This window comes from Salmo salar, chromosome ssa25 (genome assembly GCF_905237065.1).
Source record: "Salmo salar chromosome ssa25, Ssal_v3.1, whole genome shotgun sequence".
Lineage (NCBI taxonomy): Eukaryota > Metazoa > Chordata > Actinopteri > Salmoniformes > Salmonidae > Salmo > Salmo salar.
In genome coordinates this window covers 54,021,986-54,047,009 of record NC_059466.1, presented here as the reverse complement: position 1 = coordinate 54,047,009, position 25,024 = coordinate 54,021,986, and the positions used below count along the sequence as shown (strand labels likewise).

General features: G+C 44.4%; 1 protein-coding gene across 3 annotated transcripts in view; it reads left to right on the top strand.

The window, feature by feature from the left end:
- Positions 1 to 25,024, top strand: part of LOC106591786 (speckle-type POZ protein-like A) — a 37,237-nt gene that overhangs the window by 6,289 nt on the left and 5,924 nt on the right. For all 3 annotated transcript variants that reach the window (XM_045707360.1, XM_045707361.1, XM_045707362.1), the window contains 5 exons: positions 18,285 to 18,406; positions 18,681 to 18,802; positions 18,941 to 19,092; positions 19,226 to 19,353; positions 24,476 to 24,653. In XM_045707360.1, the coding sequence (XP_045563316.1) occupies positions 18,329 to 18,406; positions 18,681 to 18,802; positions 18,941 to 19,092; positions 19,226 to 19,353; positions 24,476 to 24,653 (658 nt within the window). In that variant the 5' untranslated portion in view covers positions 18,285 to 18,328. The remainder of the gene's footprint in view (positions 1 to 18,284; positions 18,407 to 18,680; positions 18,803 to 18,940; positions 19,093 to 19,225; positions 19,354 to 24,475; positions 24,654 to 25,024) is intronic.

The window sequence follows — 25,024 nt, the reverse complement described above, 5'->3', positions numbered from 1 at the left end:
TGACTAGGTATCCCCCCTTTCCAACTGACTAGGTATCCCCCTTTCCCTTTCCAACTGACTAGGTATCCCCCCTTTCCAACTGACTAGGTATCCCCCCTTTCCAACTGACTAGGTATCCCCCCTTTCCAACTGACTAGGTATCCCCCCTTTCCAACTAACTAGGTATCCCCCTTTCCCTTTCCAACTGACTAGGTATCCCCCCTTTCCAACTGACTAGGTATCCCCCCTTTCCAACTGACTAGGTATCCCCCCTTTCCAACTGACTAGGTATCCCCCCTTTCCAACTGACTAGGTATCCCCCCTTTCCAACTGACTAGGTATCCCCCTTTCCCTTTCCAACTGACTAGGTATCCCCCCTTTCCAACTGACTAGGTATCCCCCTTTCCAACTGACTAGGTATCCCCCCTTTCCAACTGACTAGGTATCCCCCCTTTCCAACTGACTAGGTATCCCCCCTTTCCAACTAACTAGGTATCCCCCTTTCCCTTTCCAACTGACTAGGTATACCCCCTTTCCAACTGACTAGGTATCCCCCCTTTCCAACTAACTAGGTATCCCCCCTTTCCCTTTCCAACTGACTAGGTATCCCCCTTTCCAACTAACTAGGTATCCCCCTTTCCCTTTCCAACTGACTAGGTATCCCCCCTTTCCAACTGACTAGGTATCCTCCCTTTCCCTTTCCAACTGACTAGGTATCCCCCCTTTCCAACTGACTAGGTATCCCCCCCTTTCCAACTGACTAGGTATCCCCCCTTTCCAACTGACTAGGTATCCCCCCTTTCCAACTGACTAGGTATCCCCCCTTTCCAACTGACTAGGTATCCCCCCTTTCCAACTGACTAGGTATCCCCCCTTTCCAACTGACTAGGTATCCCCCTTTCCAACTGACTAGGTATCCCCCCTTTCCAACTGACTAGGTATCCCCCCTTTCCAACTGACTAGGTATCCCCCCTTTCCAACTGACTAGGTATCCCCCTTTCCCTTTCCAACTGACTAGGTATCCCCCTTTCCAACTAACTAGGTATCCCCCTTTCCCTTTCCAACTAACTAGGTATCCCCCCTTTCCAACTGACTAGGTATCCCCCCTTTCCAACTGACTAGGTATCCCCCCTTTCCAACTGACTAGGTATCCCCCCTTTCCAACTGACTAGGTATCCCCCCTTTCCAACTGACTAGGTATCCCCCCTTTCCAACTGACTAGGTATCCCCCCTTTCCAACTGACTAGGTATCCCCCTTTCCAACTGACTAGGTATCCCCCCTTTCCAACTGACTAGGTATCCCCCCTTTCCCAAAGGGATATTCAATGTCTGCTTTAAAAAAAAAATATTACCCATCTACCAATAGGTGTGCTTTGCAAGGTGTTGAAAAACCTCCCTGGTCTTTGTGGTTGAATCTGTGTTTGAAATTCACTGCTCGACTGAGGGACCTTACAATTATCTCTGTGTGGTGTACAGATATGACGTAGTCATTCAAAAATCATGTTAAAAGCTATTGCTTTTCATTTTGAATTAATTTGTAAAAATGTGTAAACATAATTCCGCTTTGACAATATGGGGTATTTGTGTTACTGGCCTACACACATCTCAATTTAATCCATTTTTTTTATATTCAGTCCATAACACAACATTTGGACAAGTCAAGTGGTGTGAATACTTTCTGAAGCTGCTGTATATCCCAACTCTCACAGGAACTGACTCAATTCATTACCAAATGTAACTGATAAAGTGAAAAAACACATTCAAGATAAACAAAATAAAAGGGATAGTGAACAGGGGCATTGCGTTCTATGGAAAATAATGAGCGACATGGAAGGTGTGTTCCGCGACGTGGTGTTGCATTTTATACCATGGCTATAATTTAACGCATTTGCCGCTAGAAATGTGTTAATTTGCAGGTAGAAATGTGTTCAACATCCATTGAAGAAGCTTGCAAGTTTTATTAGATGGCTACAGTAGTGGCCGTGGTAACCAAACGGACGAGCTAGTAAACCAAACCATCAGTCCTAGCTTGCCGTTATGAAAATCTAATTCAACAATGCCAATGTTTTCAACTTGACTTTTGCTTTCAAAAGCAGCTCAAAATAGAAACGGAAACTGTTCTAACAGGTGCAGGATAATGGTCCCTTCATAATCAGTCACATGCGTCATGTAGTCTAGCTCATAGGCCTATGTGTTTTGATAAGGTTGGTATCATCATGTAGTCTAGCTCATAGGCCTATGTGTTTTGATAATGTTGGTATCATCATGTAGTCTAGCTCATAGGCCTATGTGTTTTGATAAGGTTGGTATCATCATGTAGTCTAGCTCATAGGCCTATGTGTTTTGATAATGTTGGTATCATCATGTAGTCTAGCTCATAGGCCTATGTGTTTTGATAAGGTTGGTATCATCATGTAGTCTAGCTCATAGGCCTATGTGTTTTGATAAGGTTGGTATCGCTACTAAAGTGGCCAAATCTGCAAACGTAGCCTATAGGCCCAAGAAGTCTCGGTTTTGTTCACCTGCGTTAGAATACCTCATGATAAGCTGTTGACCACACTATTTACCAAGAGTTTTATTTATCTGTATTTTCCGTAGTAATCTATAAGGCCATAAGCAAACAAGAAAATGCTCGTCCAGAGGCGGTGCTCCTAGTGGCCGGGGACTTTAATGCAGGAAAACTTACGTCCTTTTTACCTCACTTCTACCACATGTGCAACCAGAGGGAGAAAAAACAAACTAGACCACCTTTACTTCACACACAGCGATGCGTACAAAGCTCTCCCTCGCCCTCCATTTGGCAAATCTGACCATAATTCTATCCTCCTGATTCCTGCAAAAACTAAAGCAGGAAGTACCAGTGACGCGCTCAATACAGAAGTGGTCAGATGATGTGGATGCTAAGCTACAGAACTGTTTTGCTGCACAGACTGGAATATGTTCCGGGATTCCTCTGATGGCATTGAGGAATACACCACATCAGTCACTGGCTTCATCAATAAGTGCATTGATGACGTTGTCCCCACAGTGACTGTACGTACAGTTGAAGTCGAAGTTCACATACACCTTAGCCAAATACATTTAACTTCTCTAGGGCCGGCGGGACGAAATCGTCCCACCTACGTAACAGCCAGTGGAATCCTGTGGCGCGTTATTCAAATACCTTAGAAATGCTATTACTTCAATTTCTCAAACATATGACTATTTTACACCATTTTAAAGACAAGACTCTCGTTAATCTAACCACACTGTCCGATTTCAAAAAGGCTTTACAACGAAAGCAAAACATTAGATTATGTCAGCAGAGTACCCAGCCAGAAATAATCAGACACCCATTTTTCAAGCTAGCATATAATGTCACAAAAACCCAGAAGACAGCTAAATGTAGCACTCACCTTTGATGATCTTCATCAGATGACACACCTAGGACATTGTTATACAATACATGCATGTTTTGTTCAATCAAGTTCATATTTCTATCAAAAACCAGCTTTTTACATTAGCATGTGACGTTCAGAACTAGCATACCCCCCGCAAACTTCCGGTGAATTTACTAAATTACTCACGATAAACGTTCACAAAAAGCATAATTATTTTAAGAATTATAGATACAGAACTCCTCTATGCACTCTATGTCCGATTTTAAAATAGCTTTTCGGTGAAAGCACGTTTTGCAATATTCTAAGTAGATAGCCCGGCATCACAGGGCTAGCTATTTAGACACCCATCAAGTTTAGCACTCACCAAAGTCAGATTTACTATAAGAAAAATGTTATTACCTTTGGTTTTCTTCGTCAGAATGCACTCCCAGGGCTTCTACTTCAATAACAAATGTTGGTTAGGTCCCAAATAATCCATCGTTATATCCAAATAGCGGCGTTTTGTTCGTGCGTTCAAGACACTATCCGAAAGGGTAAAGAAGGGTGACGAGCATGGCGCATTTTGTGACCAAAAATGTCTAAATATTCCATTACCGTACTTCGAAGCATGTCAACCGCTGTTTAAAATCCATTTTTATGCCATTTTTCTCGTAAAAAAGCGATAATATTCCGACCGGGACCACAGAGGAGTCATATTAGTGTGAAGCCCGAACTGTTCGGACGCTACAGACAGAAGTTGGCAGATCGGCTGAACCGAGACGCTTGTTGGGGTTGTAGAGCAAACCAGAAAACACCATGCACCTGTTCGTGAGAGTCTCATCTTTCCATATATAACAGTGAAGGTTCCGTCCCTCTCTTCGCCCCAACCTGGGCTCGAACCATGGACCCTTGCACACATCAACAACTGACACCCCACGAAGCATCGTTACCCATCGCGCCACAAAAGCCGCGGCCCTTGCGACGCAAGGGGAAACCCTAGTTCAAGTCTCAGAGCGAGTGACGTCACCGATTGAAATGGTACTAGCGCGCACCACCGCTAACTAACTAGCCATTTCACATCGGTTACACAGAGGGTCATAATAGTTTATAGGCCAAGCTGTTTGGATGCTACAGACGATTTTGTGAGAAGACCGATTTTCGGGATGTCTCATGGTCTTCTTCTATGATATAATGGCGGCCCGCAAACCAATGATGAGGTGCATGCCGCCACCTATTGTGCTGGAGTGTGGTCATTCACGGTTTACAACATGTCTAAATTCTCCTACCTAACTCAGTACTTCTGAGAAAATAAAAAAGAGCCCTACTAACTTCTAATAGACCCTCCCCCATCCCCCAAATCCCTTCCAACCCCCGTCCAACCCCGTCCAACCTCAATGACCCTACACTTCAATCTTTCCCTCTCTTCAACATACTTACAACAATATAACAACACACGCTCCATCGTTTCATCGACCATACACTCCAGACACAAACCATTCACATGCTTGCCAACAACATGTAATGACGAGTTCAATGTCCTAAGTGCAATCTGTCCGAGTCCGTAATACCAACATGTTTTAAGCAGACCATCATAGTGCCACTAAGGTGACCTGCCTAAATGACTACCGACCCATATTTAAATTTCTTAACCCAATTTCTTCGGCCGCTATACCTATTTTGCCAATTGGACTTGGACCCCTCTGCTACTCGGAACCCTACTAATCCATCACGACTGGTCTATTGACGTCACCGCACGAGGAGGCTAAAACAGACTTTCCTCCGTCGAGACGTCCCTCTAAGGCCCTTCTGCTAGCTTGCTAGCCCCGGCCTGCTAGCTGTCTGAATCGCCGTGTGTCTCCAGCCAGCCCACCCACTCACTGGACCCCTACGCATGCCTCTCCCTAATATCAATATGCCTTGTCCATTACTGTCCTGGTTAGTGATTACTTGTCTTATTTCACTGTAGAGCCTCTAGCCCTGCTCAATATGCTTTAAACTACCATTTAGTTCCACCTCCCACATATGCGATGACATCACCAGGTTTAAATGTCTCTAGAGACTATCTCTCTCTCATCATTACTCAATGCCTAGGTTTACCTCCAATGTACTCACATCCTACCATACCTTTGTCTGTACACTATGCCTTGAATCTATGCTATCGTGCCCAGAAACCTGCTCCTTTTACTCTCTGTTCTGAACGCACCAAACGACCAGTCCTGATAGACTTTAGCTGTACCCTTACCCTACTCCTCCTCTGGTGATGTAGAGGTTAATCCAGGCCCTGCAGTGCCTAGCTCCACTCCTATTCCCCAGGCGCTCATTTGTTGACTTCTGTAACCGTAAAAGCCTTGGTTTCATGCATGTTAGCATTAGAAGCCTCCTCCCTAAGTTTGTTTTATTCCCTGCTTTAGCACACTCTGCCAACCTGGATGTCCTGGCCATGTCTGAATCCTGGCTTAGGAAGACCACCAAAAACCCTGACATTTCCATCCCTAACTATAACATTTTCCAACAAGATAGAACTGCCAAAGGGGGCTGTGTTCCAATCTACTGCAGAGAGAGCCTGCAGAGTTCTGTCTTACTATCCAGGTCTGTACCCAAACAATTTCAGCTTCTACTTTTAAAAATCCACCTTTCCAGAAACAAGGCTCTCACCGTTGCCGCTTGCTATAGACCACCCTCTGTCCCCAGCTGTGCTCTGGACACCATATGTGAATTGATTGCCCCCCATCTATCTTCAGAGCTCGTGCTGCTTGGTGACCTAAACTGGAACATGCTTAACACCCCTGCCATCCTACAATCTAAGCTTGATGCCCTCAATCTCACACAAATAATCAATGAAACTACCAGGTACAACCCCAAATCCATAAACACGGGCACCCTCATAAATATCATCCTAACCAACTTGCCCTCCAAATACACCTCTGCTGTTTTCAACCAAGATCTCTGCCTCATTGCCTGCAGCCGTAATGGGTCTGCGGTCAAATAACCACACCTCACTGTCAAACGCTCCCTAAAACACTTCAGCGAGCAGGCCTTGCTAATCGACCTGGCCCGGGTATCCTGGAAGGATATTGACCTCATCCGTTAGTAGAGGATACCTGGTTATTCTTTAGAAGTGTCTTCCTCACCATCTTAAATAAGCATGCTCCATTCAAAAATTTTAGAACTAGGAATAGATATAGCCCTTGGTTCTCTCCAGACCTGACTGCCCTTGACCAGCACAAAAACATCCTGTGGCGTTCTGCATTAGCATCGAATAGCCCCCGTGATATGCAACTTCTCAGGGAAGTTAGGAACAAATATACACATGCAGTTAGGAAAGCTAAGGCTAGCTGTAGCACAAACTGAAAAAAAAGTCTGGGACACTAAAGTCCATGGAGAATAAGAGCACCTCCTCCCAGCTGCCCACTGCACTGAGTCTTGGAAACACTGTCACCACCGATAAATCCACTATAATTGAGAATTTCAATAAGCATTTTTCTACGGCTGGCCATGCTTTCCACCTGGCTACCCCTACCCCGGTCAACAGCCCTCCACCCCCCACAGAACCTCGCCCAAGCCTTCCCCATTTCTCCTTCTCCCAAATCCAGATAGCTGATGTTCTGAAAGAGCTGCAAAATCTGGACCCCCTATAAATCAGCTAGACAATCTGGACCCTCTCTAAAATTATCTGCCGAAATTGTTGCAACCGCTATTACTATCCTGTTCAACCTCTCTTTTGTATCGTCTGAGATTCCCATAGATTGGAAAGCTGCCGCGGTCAGAGGGAGACACTCTAGACCCAAACTGCTACAGACCTATATCTATCCTACCCTGCCTTTCTAAGGTCTTCGAAAGCCAAGTTAACAAACAGATTACCGACCATTTCGAATCCCACCGTACCTTCTCCGCTATGCTATGCTCCGGTTTCCGAGCTGGTCATGGTTGCACCTCAGCCACACTCAAGGTCCTACACGATATTGTCACGGGTGTCGTTGTGTATTGATGACCAAAACGCAGCAGGAATGTGGATGCTCATCTTTATATTTATTAAATAAAGAGAAAACGAAAAAACAACAAAACAAAGCACGGCAGACGACAGTTTTACAGGCTATACGTAGCAGTGCAAAATACAACTACCCACAAAAACCCCAGGTGAAAACAAGCTCCTAATATATGACTCCCAATCAGGAACAACGACGTACAGCTGTTCCTGATCGGGAGCCACACAGACAACAAAGAAATAGACAAACCAGAAAACCATAGAAAACCAAAACCAGAACATACACTAAAACCCTGGAATACATAAACCAAACACCCCTTTAATACTACACACACAACCCGAACCATATGAAACAAATACCCTTCTGCCACGTCCTGCCCAAACTACAATACAAATAGTCCCTCTACTGGTCAGGATGTGACAGTACCCCCCCCCCCAAAGGTGCAGACCCCGGATGCACCTCTAAAAAAATAAAAATACCCCAAAACAAACATAATTCCCCTAAACTAAAGGGAGGGAAGGGAGGGTGGCAGCCGTGCAACACCCCCCCTCCCCAACCCACCAATACTGGAGGTGGCTCAGGTTCTGGTCTACTGCCCTCCAGACTGTAGGCAGACTCGCTCGGTTCCGGACCGCAGGCAGACTCGCTCGGTTCCGGACCGCAGGCAGACTCGCTCGGTTCCGGACCGCAGGCAGACTCGCTCGGTTCCGGACCGCAGGCAGACTCGCTCGGTTCCGGACCGCAGGCAGACTCGCTCGGTTCCGGACCGCAGGCAGACTCGCTCGGTTCCGGACCGCAGGCAGACTCGCTCGGTTCCGGACCGCAGGCAGACTCACTCGGTTCCGGGCCGCAGGCAGACATACTCGGTTCCGGACTGCAGGCAGACTCACTCGGTTCCGGACTGTAGACCCATTCACCCCTCCATCTCACTCGGTTCTGCACAGTGGGCCGTCTCACTCGGTTCCGGGCTTAACACGTGGGACTGGTAGTGGAGGTACCAGCCTGGGGACACGCATCTCAGGGCTAGTGCGGGAAGCAGGAACCGGCCGAGTGGAACTGGAAGCCTGATGCGTGGTGCTGGTACTGGAAGTGCCAGTTTGGGAACACGCACCTCATGGCTAGTGCGAGGAGCGGGAACAGGCTGAGTAGGACTAGGCTGACTCTCTGGACGCTTGATGCGTGGTGCTGGTACTGGACATGCCAGACTAGGGGTTCGCACTTCCGGGTCAGCACGAGAGGCAGGAACTGGAAATACTGGGCCATGGAGGCGCACAGGCGGTCTTGATCGCACCTCCTGCACAACCCGTCCTGGCTGGATGGAACTAGTAGCCCTGTACGAGCGGGGTGCTGGTACAGGGCGAACTGGGCTGTGCAGGGGCCTGATGGTTGCCGTGCGTAGAGCGGGCGTAGGGTAGCCTGGACCTAGGAGGCGCACCGGTGACCAGACGCGCTGCGCAGGCATCCTCCTACCAGGCTGGATGCCCACTCTAGCACGGCATCTGCGAGGGGCTGGAATAACTCGCACTGGACTGTGCGTGCGTATGGGCGAGATCGTGCACACTTCTCTTATGTTTAGTCACCAGAGCCCCATATACTACCCACCACTGCGATCTGTATGCTCTCGTTGGCTGGTCCTCGCTACATATTCGTCACCAAACCCACTGGCTCCAGGTCATCTATAATCCCTTGCTAAGTAAAGCTCCGCCTTAACTCAGTTCACTGGTCACCATAGCAACACCATAGCACACGCTCCAGCAGGTACATTTCACTGGTCATCCCCAAAGCCAGCACCTCATTTGGCCGCCTAACCTTCCAGTTCTCTGCTGCCAACGACTGGAACGAATTGCAAAAATCTCTGAAGTTGGAGACTTAAAACTCCCTCACTAAGCGTCAGCTGTCAGAGCAGCTTACCGATCGCTGCAGCTGTACACAGCCCATCTGTAAATAGCCCATCCAACCAACTACCTACCTCATCCCCATATTTGTTTTGGTTTTTCTGCTCTGTTGCACACCAGTATTTCTACTTGCACATCCTCATCTGCACATACAGTTGAAGTCGGAAGTTTACATACACCTTAGCCAAATACATTTAAGCTCAGTTTTTCACAATTCCTGACATTAAATCCAAGTAAAAATTCCCTGTCTTAGGTCAGTTAGGATCACCACTATATTTTAGGAATGTGAAATGTCAGAATAATAGTAGAGAGAATTATTTATTTCAGCTTTTTTTTCTTTCATCACATTCCCAGTGGGTCAGAAGTTTACATACACTCAATTAGTATTTGGTAGCGTTGCCTTTAAATTGTTTAACCTGGGTCAAACGTGTCGAGTAGCCTTCCACAAGCTTCCCACAATAAGTTGGGTGAATTTTGGCCCATTCCTCCTGACAGAGCTGGTGTAACTGAGTCAGGTTTGTAGGTCTCCTTGCTCGCACATCCTTTTTCAGTTCTGCCCACAAATTTTCAATAGGATTGAAGTCAGGGCTTTGTGATGCCGACTCCAATACCTTGACCTTGTTGTCCTTAAGCCATTTTGCCACAACTTTGGAAGTATGCTTGGTGTCATTGTCCATTTGGAAGACCCATTTGTGACCAAGCTTTAACTTCCTGACTGATGTCTTGAGATGTTGCTTCAATATATCCACATCATTTTCCTACCTCATGATGTCATCTATTTTGTGAAGTGCACCAGTCCCTCCTGCAGCAAAGCACCCCCACAACATGATGCTGCCACTCCCGTGCTTCACAGTTGGGATGGTGTTCTTCGGCTTGCAAGCCTCCCCCTTTTTCCTCCAAACATAACTATGGTCATTATGGCCAAACTGTTATATTTTTGTTTCATCAGACTAGAGGACATTTCTCCAAAAAGTACGATCTTTGTTCCCATGTGCAGTTGCAAACCGTAGTCTGGCTTTTTTTATGGTGGTTTTGGAGCAGTGGCTTCTTCCTTGCTGAGCGGCTTTTCAGGTTATGTCGATATAGGACTCGTTTTACTGTGGATATAGATACGTTTGTACCTGTTTCCTCCAGCATCTTCACAGGGTCCTTTGCTGTTGTTATTTGATTGATTTGCACTTTTTGCACCAAAGTACGTTCATCTCTAGGAGACAGAACGTGTCTCCTTCCTGAGCGGTATGACGGCTGCGCGGTCCCATGGTGTTTATACTTGTGTACAATTGTTTGTACAGATGAACGTGGTACCTTCAGGCATTTGGAAATTGCTCTCAAGGATGAACCAGACTTGTGGATGTCTACAATTGTTTTTCTGAGGTCTTGGCTGATTTCTTTTGATTTTCCCATGATGTCAAGCAAAGAGGCACCGAGTTTGAAGGTAGGCCTTGAAATACATCCACAGGTACACCTCCAATTGACTCATATGATGTCAATTAGCCTATCAGAAGCTTCTAAAGCCATGACATAATTTTCTGGAATTTTCCAAGCTGGTTAAAGGCAGTCAGCTTAGTGTATGTAAACTTCTGACCCACTGGAATTGTGATACAGTGAATTATAAGTGAAATAATCTGTCTGTAAACAATTGTTGGAAAAATTACTTGTGGCATGCAGAAAGTAGATGTCCTAACCGACTTGCCAAAACTATAGTTGGTTAACAAGAAATTTGTGGAGTGGTTGAAAAACGAGTTTTAATGACTCCAACCTAAGTGTATGTAAACTTCCAGCAGGTTGAGAGCTTCAAGTTCCTTGGTGTCCACATCACCAACAAACTTTCATAGTCCAAACACACCAAGACAGTCGTGAAGAGGGTCGCGACGACGCCTATTCCCCATCACGAGACTGAAAAGATTTGTCATGGGTTCTCAGATCCTCAAAGTTGTACAAATGCACCATCGAGAGCATCCTGACTGGTTGCATCGCTGCCTGGTATGGCAACTGCTCAGCATCTGACCGCAAGGCACTACAGAGTGTAGTACATACAGCCCAGCACATCACTGGGGCCAAACTTTCTGCCATCCAGGACCTCTGTACCAAGCGGTGTCAGAGGAAGGCCTTAATTTGTCAGACTCCAGCCACTCTAGTCATAGACTGTTCTCTGATACCGCACGGCGAGCAGTACGGGACCACCAAGTGTAGGTCCAAAAGGCTCCTTAAAAGCTTCTACCCTCCAAGCCAAAAGACTGCTGAACAGTTAATCAAATGGCCACATGGACTATTTACATTGACACCCCCAACCCATGCATAGCCACTTTACCACTACCGATGTACAGTACCAGTCAAAAGTTTGGACACCTACTCATTCCATTTTTAAACAATTTTTTTTCATGTATAACTATTTTCTACATTGTAGTGAAAACATAAAAATTATGAAATAACATATCTGGAATCATGTTGTATCCAAAAAAGTGTTAAACAAATCTAAATCTATTTTATATTTCAGATTCTTCAAAGTAGCCACCCTTTGCCTTGATGGGGCTCCCGAGTGGTGCAGTGGTCTAAGGCACTGCATCTCAGTGCTAGAGGTGTCATTACAGACCCTGGTTCGATTCCAGGCTGTATCACAACCGGCTGTGATTGGGAGTCCGATAGGGCGGCGCACAATTGGCCCGGCGTCGTCCGGGTTAGGGTTTGGGTAGGCCGTCATTGTAAATAAGAATTGTTTTTAACTGACTTGCCTAGTTAAATGAAAGTTAAATAAAATTCAAAATATAATAAATGACAGCTTTGCACACACTTGGCATTCTCTCAACCAGCTTCATGAGGTAGTCACCTGGAATGCATTTCAATTAACAGGTGTGCCTTGTTAAAAGTTAATTTGTGGAATTTCTTTCCTTACTGCATTTGAGCCAATCAGTTGTGTTGTGATGTGGTAGGGGTGATATAAAGAAGATGGCCCTATTTGGTAATAGACCAAGTCCATATTATGGCAAGAACAGCTCAAATAAGCAAAGAGAAACGACAGTCCATTACTTTACGACATGGTCAGACAATCTGGAAAATTTCAAGAACTTTTAATGTTTCTTCAAGTGCAATCGCAAAAACTATCAAGCGCTATGATGAAACTGGCTCTCATGAGGACCGCCACAGGAAAGGAAGACCCAGAGTTACCTCTGCTGCAGAGGATCAGTTCATTAGAGTTACCAGCCTCAGAAATTGCAGCCCAAATAAATGCTTCAGAGTTCAAGTAGCAGACACATCTCAACATCAACTGTTCAGAGGAGACTGCGTGAATCAGGCCTTCATGGTCGAATTACTGCAAAGAAACCACTACTAAAGGACACCAATAAGAAGGACCAGGAAACACGAGCAATGGACATTAGACCGGTGGAAATCTGTCTTTTGGTCTGAGTCCAAATGTGAGATTTTTGGTTCCAACCGCCGTGTCTTTGTGAGATGCGCAGTAGGTGAATGGATGATCTCTGCATGTGTAGTTCCCACCGTGAAGCATGGAGGAGGTGTAATGGTGTTTGGGGTGCTTTGCTGGTGACACTGTCAGTGATTTATTTAAAATTCAAGGCACACTTAACCAGCATGGCTACCACAGCATTCTGCAGCGATACGCCATCCCATCTGGTTTGCGCTTAGTGGGACTATCATTTGTTTTTCAACAGGACAATGACTCAACACACCTCCAGGCTGTGTAATGGCTATTTGACCAAGAAGGAGAGTGATGGGAGTGCTGTTTCAGATGACCTGGCCTCCACAATCAGCCAACCTCAACCCAATTGAGATGGTTTTGGATGAGTTGGACCACCGAGTGAAGGAAAAGCATATGTGGGAACTCCTTCAAGACTGTTGGAAAAGCATTCCAGGTGAAGCTGGTTGAGAGAATGCCAAGAGTGCAATGCTGTCAAAGTGTTGCTACTTTGAAGAATCTAAAATATGAAATATATTTTGATTTGTTTAACACTTTTTTTGGTTACTCCATGATTCCATATGTTGTACTGTACACATTACTTCGACTAATGTTTACCCCTGCACATTAACTCGTTACCGGTACCCCCTGTATATAGGTTCGGTATTATTTTAGTGTTACTTTTAATTTTATGTAGGAAATATTTTCTTAACTCTATATCTTACATTTTAGTCATTTAGCAGACGCTCTTATCCAGAGCGACTTACAGTAGTGAATGCATACATTTCATACATTTTTTTCCCCCTGTACTGGTCCCCCGTGGGAATCGAACCCACAACCCTGGCGTTGCAAACACCATGCTCTACCAACTGAGCCACACGGGACCAGTACTGCATTGTTGGTTAAGGGCTTGTAAGTAAGCATTTCATGTTGTATTCGGTGCATGTGGCAAATTATTTTTTGGGGGAACATGGTCGGAGAGCCCATAGCCTACGGAGTGTAGTGAACCGTGTTCTTATACACCCAGTCATCAGAAGATGACAGCTTTCTCTTAGCTACTATATTTATGACTAAATATTTATGACTAAATTCTTAAAATGAAGCACTTTAATCTTCTTTACAAATGGTGTAGCCTACCTGGCATATTGAGACCTTAACCGCCCGTAACCCCCAGTTGCTATTCGAGAAAAGGCTACTGGTTAGGAGAGCAGGCTACCGGTTAGGAGAGCAGGCTACCGGTTAGGAGAGCAGGCTACCGGTTAGGAGAGCAGGCTACCGGTTAGGAGAGCAGGCTACCGGTTAGGAGAGCAGGCTACCGGTTAGGGTTATATATTCCAGGCTATATGTAAAGACCAGATTAAATTGAGAATCGTCTGATGTGTGAGAATACTATCGAGTGCTTGTGAAATTATGAATGAGAGACTGATGGTGTGTGTGCTGCCTGCGTAAGAAACAGAGCTCATGCCTTTCATCAGACTTTTTCCAAGTCCTCATTAGTCGCATCGTGCAGCCTTACAATGTATTAAAAATCAAACATACAGCCTAACATTTGTATCACAATTAAAGTCGCATAAATAACTCAAAATAAAGCTTATAGGAGGACCTGTTAACTGCTTAACACAGAACAGCCCCATGTGCCCACTCACTCGGAAATCAGTTGGGAGAAAGTATCCTTTCTATTTTATTCAATTATATGTTCAATTGCATTGTTCTTACTATGAAATAATGCCACGGAATTCTAAGCAAATCTTGCCTGCTAAATGAACTAGTTTAGCCCACAGCCACATCAGGACCTGCTAAATGAACTAGTTTAGCCCACAGCCACATCAGGACCTGCTAAATGAACTAGTTTAGCCCACAGCCACATCAGGACCTGCTAAATGAACTAGTTTAGCCCACCGCCATATGGCACAGCCATATCAGGACCTGCTAAATGAACTAGTTTAGCCCACAGCCATATGGCACAGCCACATCAGGACCTGCTAAATGAACTAGTTTAGCCCACCGCCATATGGCACAGCCATATCAGGACCTGCTAAATGAACTAGTTTAGCCCACAGCCATATGGCATAGCCATATCAGGACCTGCTAAATGAACTAGTTTAGCCCACAGCCATATGGCACAGCCACATCAGGACCTAACATCAGGAAGACTCAGAATTATAGACTACATTTTCTTAATATCATGTTTCTTTAGGCCTTTGAAGGTGTAGGCGATATGAAATGGATTTAGACTTTATAATGTAGACGTTCCAAAGGTCTGCATCAGTGGCTTGTGGGCTATGGAAGCTAAATGTGGAAGCTAAATGTGGAAGCTAAATGTGGAAGCTAAATGTGGAAGCCAGAGATGCTGAATGTGGAAGCCTGAGATGCTAAATGTGGAAGCCTGAGACGCTGAATGTGGAAGCTAAATCTGGAAGCCAGAGATGCTGAATGTGGAAGCCAGAGACGCTATGTCTGGAAGCCTGAGATGCTAAATCTGGAAGCCTGAGATGCTGAATGTGGAAGCTAAATGTGGAAGCTAAATCTGGAAGCCTGAGATGCTGAATGTGGAAGCCTGAGATGCTGAATCTGGAAGCCAGAGATGCTGAATCTGGAAGCCAGAGATGCTGAATGTGGAAGCCAGAGATGCTGAATGTGGAAGCCTGAGATGCTGAATGTGGAAGCCTGAGACGCTGAATGTGGAAGCCAGAGACGCTAAATGTGGAAGCCTGAGACGCTGAATGTGGAAGCCTGAGACGCTGAATGTGGAAGCCTGAGATGCTGAATGTGGAAGCCTGAGATGCTGAATGTGGAAGCCTGAGATGCTGAATGTGGAAGCCTGAGATGCTGAATGTGGAAGCCTGAGATGCTGAATGTGGAAGCCTGAGATGCTGAATGTGGAAGCCTGAGATGCTGAATGTGGAAGCCTGAGACGCTGAATGTGGAAGCCTGAGACGCTGAATGTGGAAGCCTGAGACGCTGAATGTGGAAGCCTGAGACGCTGAATGTGGAAGCCAGAGACGCTGAATGTGGAAGCCAGAGACGCTAAATGTGTTTATGTTAATTAACGGTCAGTTATTTGCTTGACCATCACTAGCTGACAACATGCTCTGACTGCCACATCTCTAATCTGGACTGCTTAATCTGGACTGCCACATCTCTAATCTGGACTGCCACATCTCTAATCTGGACTGCTTAATCTGGACTGCCTAATCTGGACTGCCACATCTCTAATCTGGACTGCCTAATCTGGACTGCCTAATCTGGACTGCCACATCTCTAATCTGGACTGCCACATCTCTAATCTGGACTGCCACATCTCTAATCTGGACTGCCTTGTACTAACAGTCAGAAATATATGAAATTGTTTCCCTGTTGTTGTTGGCTAGCACATCCCAGTGCCATCTCTCTCCTCCCCCTCTATCGCCCTTGTTCCTTAACCTCTAACCTGGTTTCAGTAGAATTTTGTGACTTCATCTGATATGGTAATGCAGTGCTGGGGGCCCAGGCTGATGTGGGAATGCAGTGCTGGGGGCCCAGGCTGATGTGGGAATGCAGTGCTGGGGGCCCAGGCTGATGTGGGAATGCAGTGCTGGGGGCCCAGGCTGATGTGGGAATGCAGTGCTGGGGGCCCAGGCTGATGTGGGAATGCAGTGCTGGGGGCCCAGGCTGATGTGGTAATGCAGTGCTGGTGGCCCAGGCTGATGTGGTAATGGAGTGCTGATGGCCCAGTCCCAGTCTGATGTTGGGTTTAGAATCAAATCAAATTCAAATCAAATGTATTTATATAGCCCTTCGTACATCAGCTGATATCTCAAAGTGCTGTACAGAAACCCAGCCTAAAACCCCAAACAGCAAGCAATGCAGGTGTAGAAGCACGGTTGCTAGGAAAAACTCCCTAGGAATAACTCCCTAGAAAGGCCAAAAACCTAGGAAGAAACCTAGAGAGGAACCAGGCTATGAGGGGTGGCCAGTCCTCTTCTGGCTGTGCAGGGTGGATATTACAACAGAACATGGTCAAGATGTTAAAATGTTAAAATGTTCATAAATGACCAGCATGGTCAAATAATAATAATCATAGTAGTTGTCGAGGGTGCAACAAGCACGTCCGGTGAACAGGTCAGGGTTCCATAGCCGCAGGCAGAACAGTTGAAACTGGAGCAGCAGCACGGCCAGGTGGACTGGGGACAGCAAGGAGTCATCATGCCAGGTAGTCCTGAGGCATGGTCCTAGGGCTCAGGTCCTCTGAGAGAGAGAGAGAAAGAAAGAAAGAGAGCATATTTAAATTCACACAGGACACCGGATAAGACAAGAGAAATACTCCAGATGTAACAGACTGACCCTAGCCCCCCGACACATAAACTACTGCAGCATAAATACTGGAGGCTGAGACAGGAGGGATCAGAAGACACTGTGGCCCCATCCGATGATACCCCCGGACAGGGCCAAACAGGCAGGATATAACCCCACCCACTTTGCCAAAGCACAGCCCCCACACCACTAGAGGGATGTCTCCAACCACCAACTTACCATCCTGAGACAGGGCCGAGTATAGCCCACAACGATCTCCGCCACGGCACAACCCAAGGAGGGGGCGCCAACCCAGACAGGAAGACCACGTCAGTGACTCAACCCACTCAAGTGACGCACCCCTCCCATGGACGGCATGGAAGAACACCAGTAAGCCAGTGACTCAGCCCCTGTAAAAGGGTTAGAGGCAGAGAATCCCAGTGGAGAGAGGGGAACCGGCAAGGCAGAGACAGCAAGGGCGGTTCGTTGCTCCAGCCTTTCCGTTCACCTTCACACCCCTGGGCCAGACTACACTCAATCATAGGACCTACTGAAGAGATAAGTCTTAAGTAAAGACTTAAAGGTTGAGACTGAGTCTGCGTCTCTCACATGGGTAGGCAGACTATTCCATAAAAATGGAGCTCTATAGGAGAAAGCCCTGCCTCCAGCTGTTTGCTTAGAAATTCTAGGGACAATTAGGAACCCTGCGTCTTGTGACCGTAGCGTACGTGTAGGTATGTACGGCAGGACCAAATGGGAAAGATAGGTAGGAGCAAGCCCATGTAATGCTTTGTAGGTTAGCAGTAAAACCTTGAAATCAGCCCTTGCCTTAACAAGAAGCCAGTGTAGGGAGGCTAGCACTGGAGTAATATGATCAAATTTTTTGGTTCTAGTCAGGATTCTAGCAGCCGTGTTTAGCACTAACTGAAGTTTATTTAGTGCTTTATCCGGGTAGCCGGAAAGTAGAGCATTGCAGTAGTCCAGCCTAGAAGTAACAAAAGCATGGATAAATTTTTCTGCGTCATTTTTGGACAGAAAGTTTCTGATTTTTGCAATGTTACGTAGATGGAAAAAAGCTGTCCTTGAAATAGTCTTGATATGTTCTTCAAAAGAGAGATCAGGGTCCAGAGTAACGCCGAGGTCCTTCACAGTTTTATTTGAGACGACTGTACAACCATCCAGATTAATTGTCAGATTCAACAGATGATCTCTTTTGTTTCTTGGGACCTAGAACAAGCATCTCTGTTTTGTCCGAGTTTTAAAAGTAGAACGTTTGCAGCCATCCACTTCTTTATGTCTGAAACACAGGCTTCTAGCGAGGGCAATTTTGGGGTTTAGAAGGTTGTTTATTAGGCCTAACCACTCCTCTGCTCCCCTGTAGGAAAGGTTAAGTGTTAAAGCTGCTGCTGAAGGGGGAAGCTGGCCATGTCACGGGTTCCTTCCCCTCCTCCACCAGGGGACATGTCTACTGGACCTGTGGCAGAGAGCTGGTGTTACACACAGGTAGGGGTGCCTGTTTCTGACCGTCTCTCTGCCCGCCTGTCTCCTGTCTCTCTGCCCGCCTCTGTCTGGATGTGTGCCCGCTGTCTGCCCATGGCAGAAATCTAGGTTAGATTAGTTCACTAGGTCTGCTTATCACCATTGATTGTCTGGCTTTATATTTCATTTTGGCGTTTTTCTCTTTCTGTATTAGATGTTTTTATTTTTGCTTGTCAACATCACAAGCTTTCTTTTGAAATGGATGGAAGCGTTGTGATTGTTGCCTTTTTTGTTTCAGGTGAAAGTAGTCAAGTTCTCCTACATGTGGACCATCAATAACTTCAGTTTCTGTAGAGAGGAAATGGGGGAGGTTTTAAAGAGTTCCACCTTCTCCTCTGGACCCAACGACAAGATGAAATGGTAAACTTAACATTTACTGAATTAAAACTGTCATTAATTCATTATAACGTCAATGCTTTATGTCAGGAAACGTGTCTGTGTAATTCTGAGTGGATCTGCCTGTACCAGAACTATTCTGCTCCTCTGTTTCCTGCCCAGGTGTCTGAGAGTCAACCCAAAAGGACTGGACGATGAAAGCAAAGATTATCTGTCGCTGTATTTACTTCTTGTTAGTTGTCCAAAAAGTGAAGTCAGAGCCAAGTTCAAGTTTTCCTTATTGAACGCTAAAAGAGAAGAGACTAAAGCTATGGGTTAGTAACAAACCAGACCGTCTACAACTATATTACTTTAAGGAAATCACCATTCAAATAACATACTGTTCCTGTATTCTCCTAGTTAGAGCCTTATAGACACTGTGTTGTGGATTCTTCCTCCTCGCTGCAGAAAGCCAAAGAGCCTATCGGTTTGTCCAGGGGAAGGACTGGGGCTTCAAGAAGTTCATTAGAAGAGATTTCCTGCTTGATGAAGGCAACGGGCTGTTACCCGACGACAAGCTCACCCTGTTCTGTGAGGTAACGGTCTCCATGGACACAGTATCACTGTTACACACACACACACACAATATCACTGTTACACACACACACACGTATCACTGTTACACACACACACACACACACACACACACACACACACACACACAATATCACTGTTACACACACACACACACACTATCACCGTTTTACACACACACACACACACACACACACACACACACACACACACACACACACACACACACACACACACAGTATCACTGTCACACACACACACACACACACACACAGTATCACTGTTACACACACACACAGTAGAATGTGTCCAGAACAATAAGTGTTTTCTGGAATGTAACTTTGGAGGGTCCAGGTAAATGAAGTGTCCAATCAATTTGAAATTAACTGAATACTTCTAGGAATAAAGTGCCAGTTTGCCTGACATGGTTTGCAACAAGGTCTAACATTTTCAGGGAAATTGGCAATTTTATAAACAAATTAGATTCAAATTGGAGATGGAAGGTCTCCTTGTCATTTAATTAGGCGTTTCAGGAAGTTAATGAATTAGTTGGATTACAATGTGTTTTCTCTGCTGTTTTAATGGCGTAACAAAGACCCGGAGATCCTTCTCCAATATGAACATTTAACTCATTTAGCCATTAACAACTCCACACTGAAACTAACTATTCAAAGGAAGTTCTCTCCAAATCATCAATGTATTGCAGTATGGGTGAATGTATTGCAGTATGGGTGAATGTATTGCAGTATGGGTGAATGTATTGCAGTATGGGTGAATGTATTGCAGTATGGGTGAATGTATTGCAGTATGGGTGAATGTATTGTAGTATAGGTGAATGTATTGCAGTATGGGTGAATGTATTGCAGTATGGGTGAATGTATTGCAGTATGGGTGAATGTATTGCAGTATGGGTGAATGTATTGCAGTATGGGTGAATGTATTGCAGTATGGGTGAATGTATTGCAGTATGGGTGAATGTATTGCAGTATGGGTGAATGTATTGCAGTATGGGTGAATGTATTGCAGTATGGGTGAATGTATTGCAGTATGGGTGAATGTATTGCAGTATGGGTGAATGTATTGCAGTATGGGTGAATGTATTGCAGTATGGGTGAATGTATTGCAGTATGGGTGAATGTATTGCAGTATGGGTGAATGTATTGCAGTATGGGTGAATGTATTGCAGTATGGGTGAATGTATTGCAGTATGGGTGAATGTATTGCAGCTGAGAGTGATGCAAGACTGTTACCGTCTGTGGCCAGTCCGACGTTATGTTGTCCATTAGCTGGGATGATAAACTGAAAATTACAGACACTGACATTACCCTCGTTTTACCGAAGCCGGTAATTTCAGTGATTAGGCTACACAACGTTCCGGCATATTTTTACGTCTAAAACCATTTAAAAAAGAGAGATTCTGCTTTGTGAGTTTAACAGTTATTCCTCAACTGTCAATATAGAGGAAAAGGCAGCATTTTACAAACAGTATGTCATTGAGATGGGTGGGCCATGTGCCTACCATTGGAAAGGTTTGTAGGATGTTAAATTCACTGTTAAAATCAATTGCATGGCTATCTTAGCAACGATATAATATTTAGAGTTAGCAATTTTGCTGTGTTTTGACTTCCTACTTCCTCAGATGATGAATTATGTCACATATAGCCTAGGACAATATGCACCAAAAACATGCAGGCAAATTCATCTCTAAAGAGGCAAAAACCTATCTGATTATTCTGGATCCTATTTTCGCATGTTGCACATCAAAATGTCCATCATGCATTCCCTGGACATGTTAGATAGGATTCCCTGGACATGTTAGATAGGATTCCCTGGACGTGTTAGATAGGATTCCCTGGACATGTTAGATAGGATTCCCTGGACGTGTTAGATAGCTACCTTTTGTCATGTCTTGGCACTGGGAAAGTCAGTCTAAAGCCCTGCAGATAATGTTGTATTTATCATTATCCTGCAAAATGGCTCAGTTTATGGCTATTTGGTCCATATTGCCCAGCTATAGTGTAAATATGTTATATTCTAGGTGAGTGTGGAGCAGGACTCTGTGAACATCTCTGGCCAGTCCAACATGATTTAGTATTGATAATGTATGGATAATGTATTCATAATGCATTATATTCTAGGTGAGTGTGGAGCAGGATGGTGTGAACATCTCTGGCCAGTCCAACATGATTTAGTATTGATAATGTATGGATAATGCATTATATTCTAGGTGAGCGTGGAGCAGGATGGTGTGAACATCTCTGGCCAGTCCAACATGATTTAGTATTGATAATGTATGGATAATGTATGGATAATGTATTGATAATACATTATATTCTAGGTGAGCGTGGAGCAGGATGGTGTGAACATCTCTGGCCAGTCCAACATGATTTAGTATTGATAATGTATGGATAATGTATGGATAATGCATTATATTCTAGGTGAGTGTGGAGCAGGACTCTGAACATCTCTGGCCAGTCCAACATGATTTAGTATTGATAATGTATGGATAATGTATTGATAATGCATTATATTCTAGGTGAGCGTGGAGCAGGATGGTGTGAACATCTCTGGCCAGTCCAACATGATTTAGTATTGATAATGTATGGATAATGCATTATATTCTAGGTGAGCGTGGAGCAGGATGGTGTGAACATCTCTGGCCAGTCCAACATGATTTAGTATTGATAATGTATTGATAATGCATTATATTCTAGGTGATCGTGGAGCAGGACTCTGTGAACATCTCTGGCCAGTCCAACATGATTTAGTATTGGATAATGTATTGATAATGCATTATATTCTAGGTGAGCGTGGAGCAGGACTCTGAACATCTCTGGCCAGTCCAACATGAATAAATGTTTTGTTATAGATCATGTGTACAAGGCCTTCAGAAAGTATTCACATCCCTTGACTTTTTCCACATTTTGTTGTTACAGCCTGAATTTAAAATGGATTAAATTAAATGTTGTCACTGGCCTCTACACACAATACCCCATAATGTGAAAGTAGAGTTATGTTTTTAGTAATGTTTACAAATTAATAAACAATGAAAAGCTGAAATGTCTTGAATCAGTAAGGTTTCAACCCCTTTGTTATGGCCTAAATAACTTCAGGAGTAAAAATGTGCTGAACCAGTCACATGATGAACTGTACTCACTCTGTGTTCAATAATAGTGTTTAACATGATTTGTGAATGACTACCTCATCTCTGTACCTCCACACATACAATTATCTGGAAGGTCCCTCAGTCGAGCAGTGAATTTCAAACACAGATTCAACCACAAAGACCAGGGAGGTTTTCCAATGCCTCGCAAAGAAGGGCACCTATTGGTAGATAAAAATAGCAGACATTGAATATCCCTTTGAGCAAGGTGGATTGGATACACTTTGGATGGTGTATCAATACACCCAGTCACTACAAAGATACAGGTGTCCTTCCTAACTCAGTTGCCGGAGAGGAAGGAAACTGTAGCTCAGTTGGTAGAGCATGGTGTTTGCAACGCCAGGGTTGTGGGTTCGATTCCCACGGGGGGCCAGCACAGGGAAGAAAAAAAAGAAATGTGTATGAAATGTCTGCATTCACTACTGTAAGTCGCTCTGGATAAGAGCGTCTGCTAAATGACTAAAAGGTAAATGTAAAAAATGAAACCACTCCGGGATTTTACCATGAGGCCAATGGTGACTTTAAAACAGAGTTTAATGGCTGTGATGGGAGAAAACAGAGGATGGATCAACAACATTGTAGTTACGCCACAATACTAACCTAAATGACAGAGAAAAAAGGAAGTCTGTACAGAATAAAAATATTCCAAAACATGCATCCTGTTTGCAACAAGGCACTAAAGTAAAACTGCAAAGATATGAACTTTATGTCCTGAATAAAAAAGTTTTATGTTTGGGGGCAAATCCAACACATCAGTTGGTACCATGCTTCATATTTTCAAGCATGGTGGTGGTTGCATTATGTTATGGGTATGTTTGTCATTGGCAAGGACTAGGGAGATTTTTAGGATAAAAATAAATGGAAGAGAGCTAAGCACAGGAAAAATCCTACAGTAAAACCTGGTTCATTCTGCGCTCCAACAAACACTGGGAGACTAATTCACCTTTCAGCAGGACAATAACCTACAACACAAGGCCAAATCTACACTGGAGATGAATTCACCTTTCAGCAGGACAATAACCTAAAACACAAGGCCAAATCTACACTGGGAGATGAATTCACCTTTCAGCAGGACAATAACCTAAAACACAAGGCCAAATCTACACTGGAGAGGAATTCACCTTTCAGCAGGACAATAACCTAACACAAGGCCAAATCTACACTGGAGAGGAATTCACCTTTCAGCAGGACAATAACCTACAACACAAGGCCAAATCTACACTGGAGATGAATTCACCTTTCAGCAGGACAATAACCTAAAACACAAGGCCAAATCTACACTGGGAGATGAATTCACCTTTCAGCAGGACAATAACCTAAAACACAAGGCCAAATCTACACTGGGAGATGAATTCACCTTTCAGCAGGACAATAACCTAAAACACAAGGCCAAATCTACACTGGAGTTGATTGCCAAGATGACTTTGAATGTTCCTGAGTTGTCTAGTTACGGTTTAGACTTAAACTGGCGTGAAAATCTATGGCAAGACTTCAAAATGGCAGCCTAGCAATGATCAACAACTTGACAGAGTTTGAATAATATTTTGAAGAATGTGCAAATATAGTGCAATCCAGATATTTAAAGCTCTTCGAGCCTTACCCAGAAAGACTCACAGCTGTAATCGCTGCCAAAGGTGATTCTAACAGGTACTGACTCAGGGGTAGGAATAATTATGTAAATTAGAGATTTGGGGATTTGTTTTTCAATACATTTACAAAAATAAAATATTTTTTCACTTTGTCATTATGAAGTATTGTGTGTCGACGGTTGTAACACAACAAAATGTGTAAGTCGAGAGGTATAAATACATGATCTACTGCACCTTCAGAAAGGATGTTATATTCTATTGTGTGAGTGTGGTGCAGGACTCTGAACATCTCTGGCCAGTCCAACATGATTTAGTATTGATAATGTATGGATAATGTATTGATCATGTATTGTATGTTATATTGTATTGTAGGTGAGTGTGGTGCAGGACTCGGTGAACATCTCTGGCCAGTCCAACATTAACATGCTGAAGGTCCCAGAGTGCCAGCTGTCAGATGACCTGGGGAACCTGTGGCAGTGTTCCCGCTTCACTGACTGTTCCCTCTATGTGGGAGGGCAGGAGTTCAAGGCTCACAAATCCATCCTGGCAGGTAACACTACATTACTACTACTACATTACTACTACATTACTACACCACTACTACTACATTACTACTACTACATTACTACACTACTAAACTACCACTACTACACTACTGCTACATTACTACTACTACTACACCAAACTACTACATTACTACTACATTACTACTACTACACCACTAATACCTCTCTACCACTACCAGCCGCCTCTCTACCACTACACTACTAAACTACTACTACATTACTACTACTACTACACCACTAATACCTCTCTACCGCTACCAGCCCCCTCTCTACCACTACACTACTAAACTACTACTACATTACTACTACTACTACATTACTGCTACATTACTACTACATCACTAATACCTCTCTA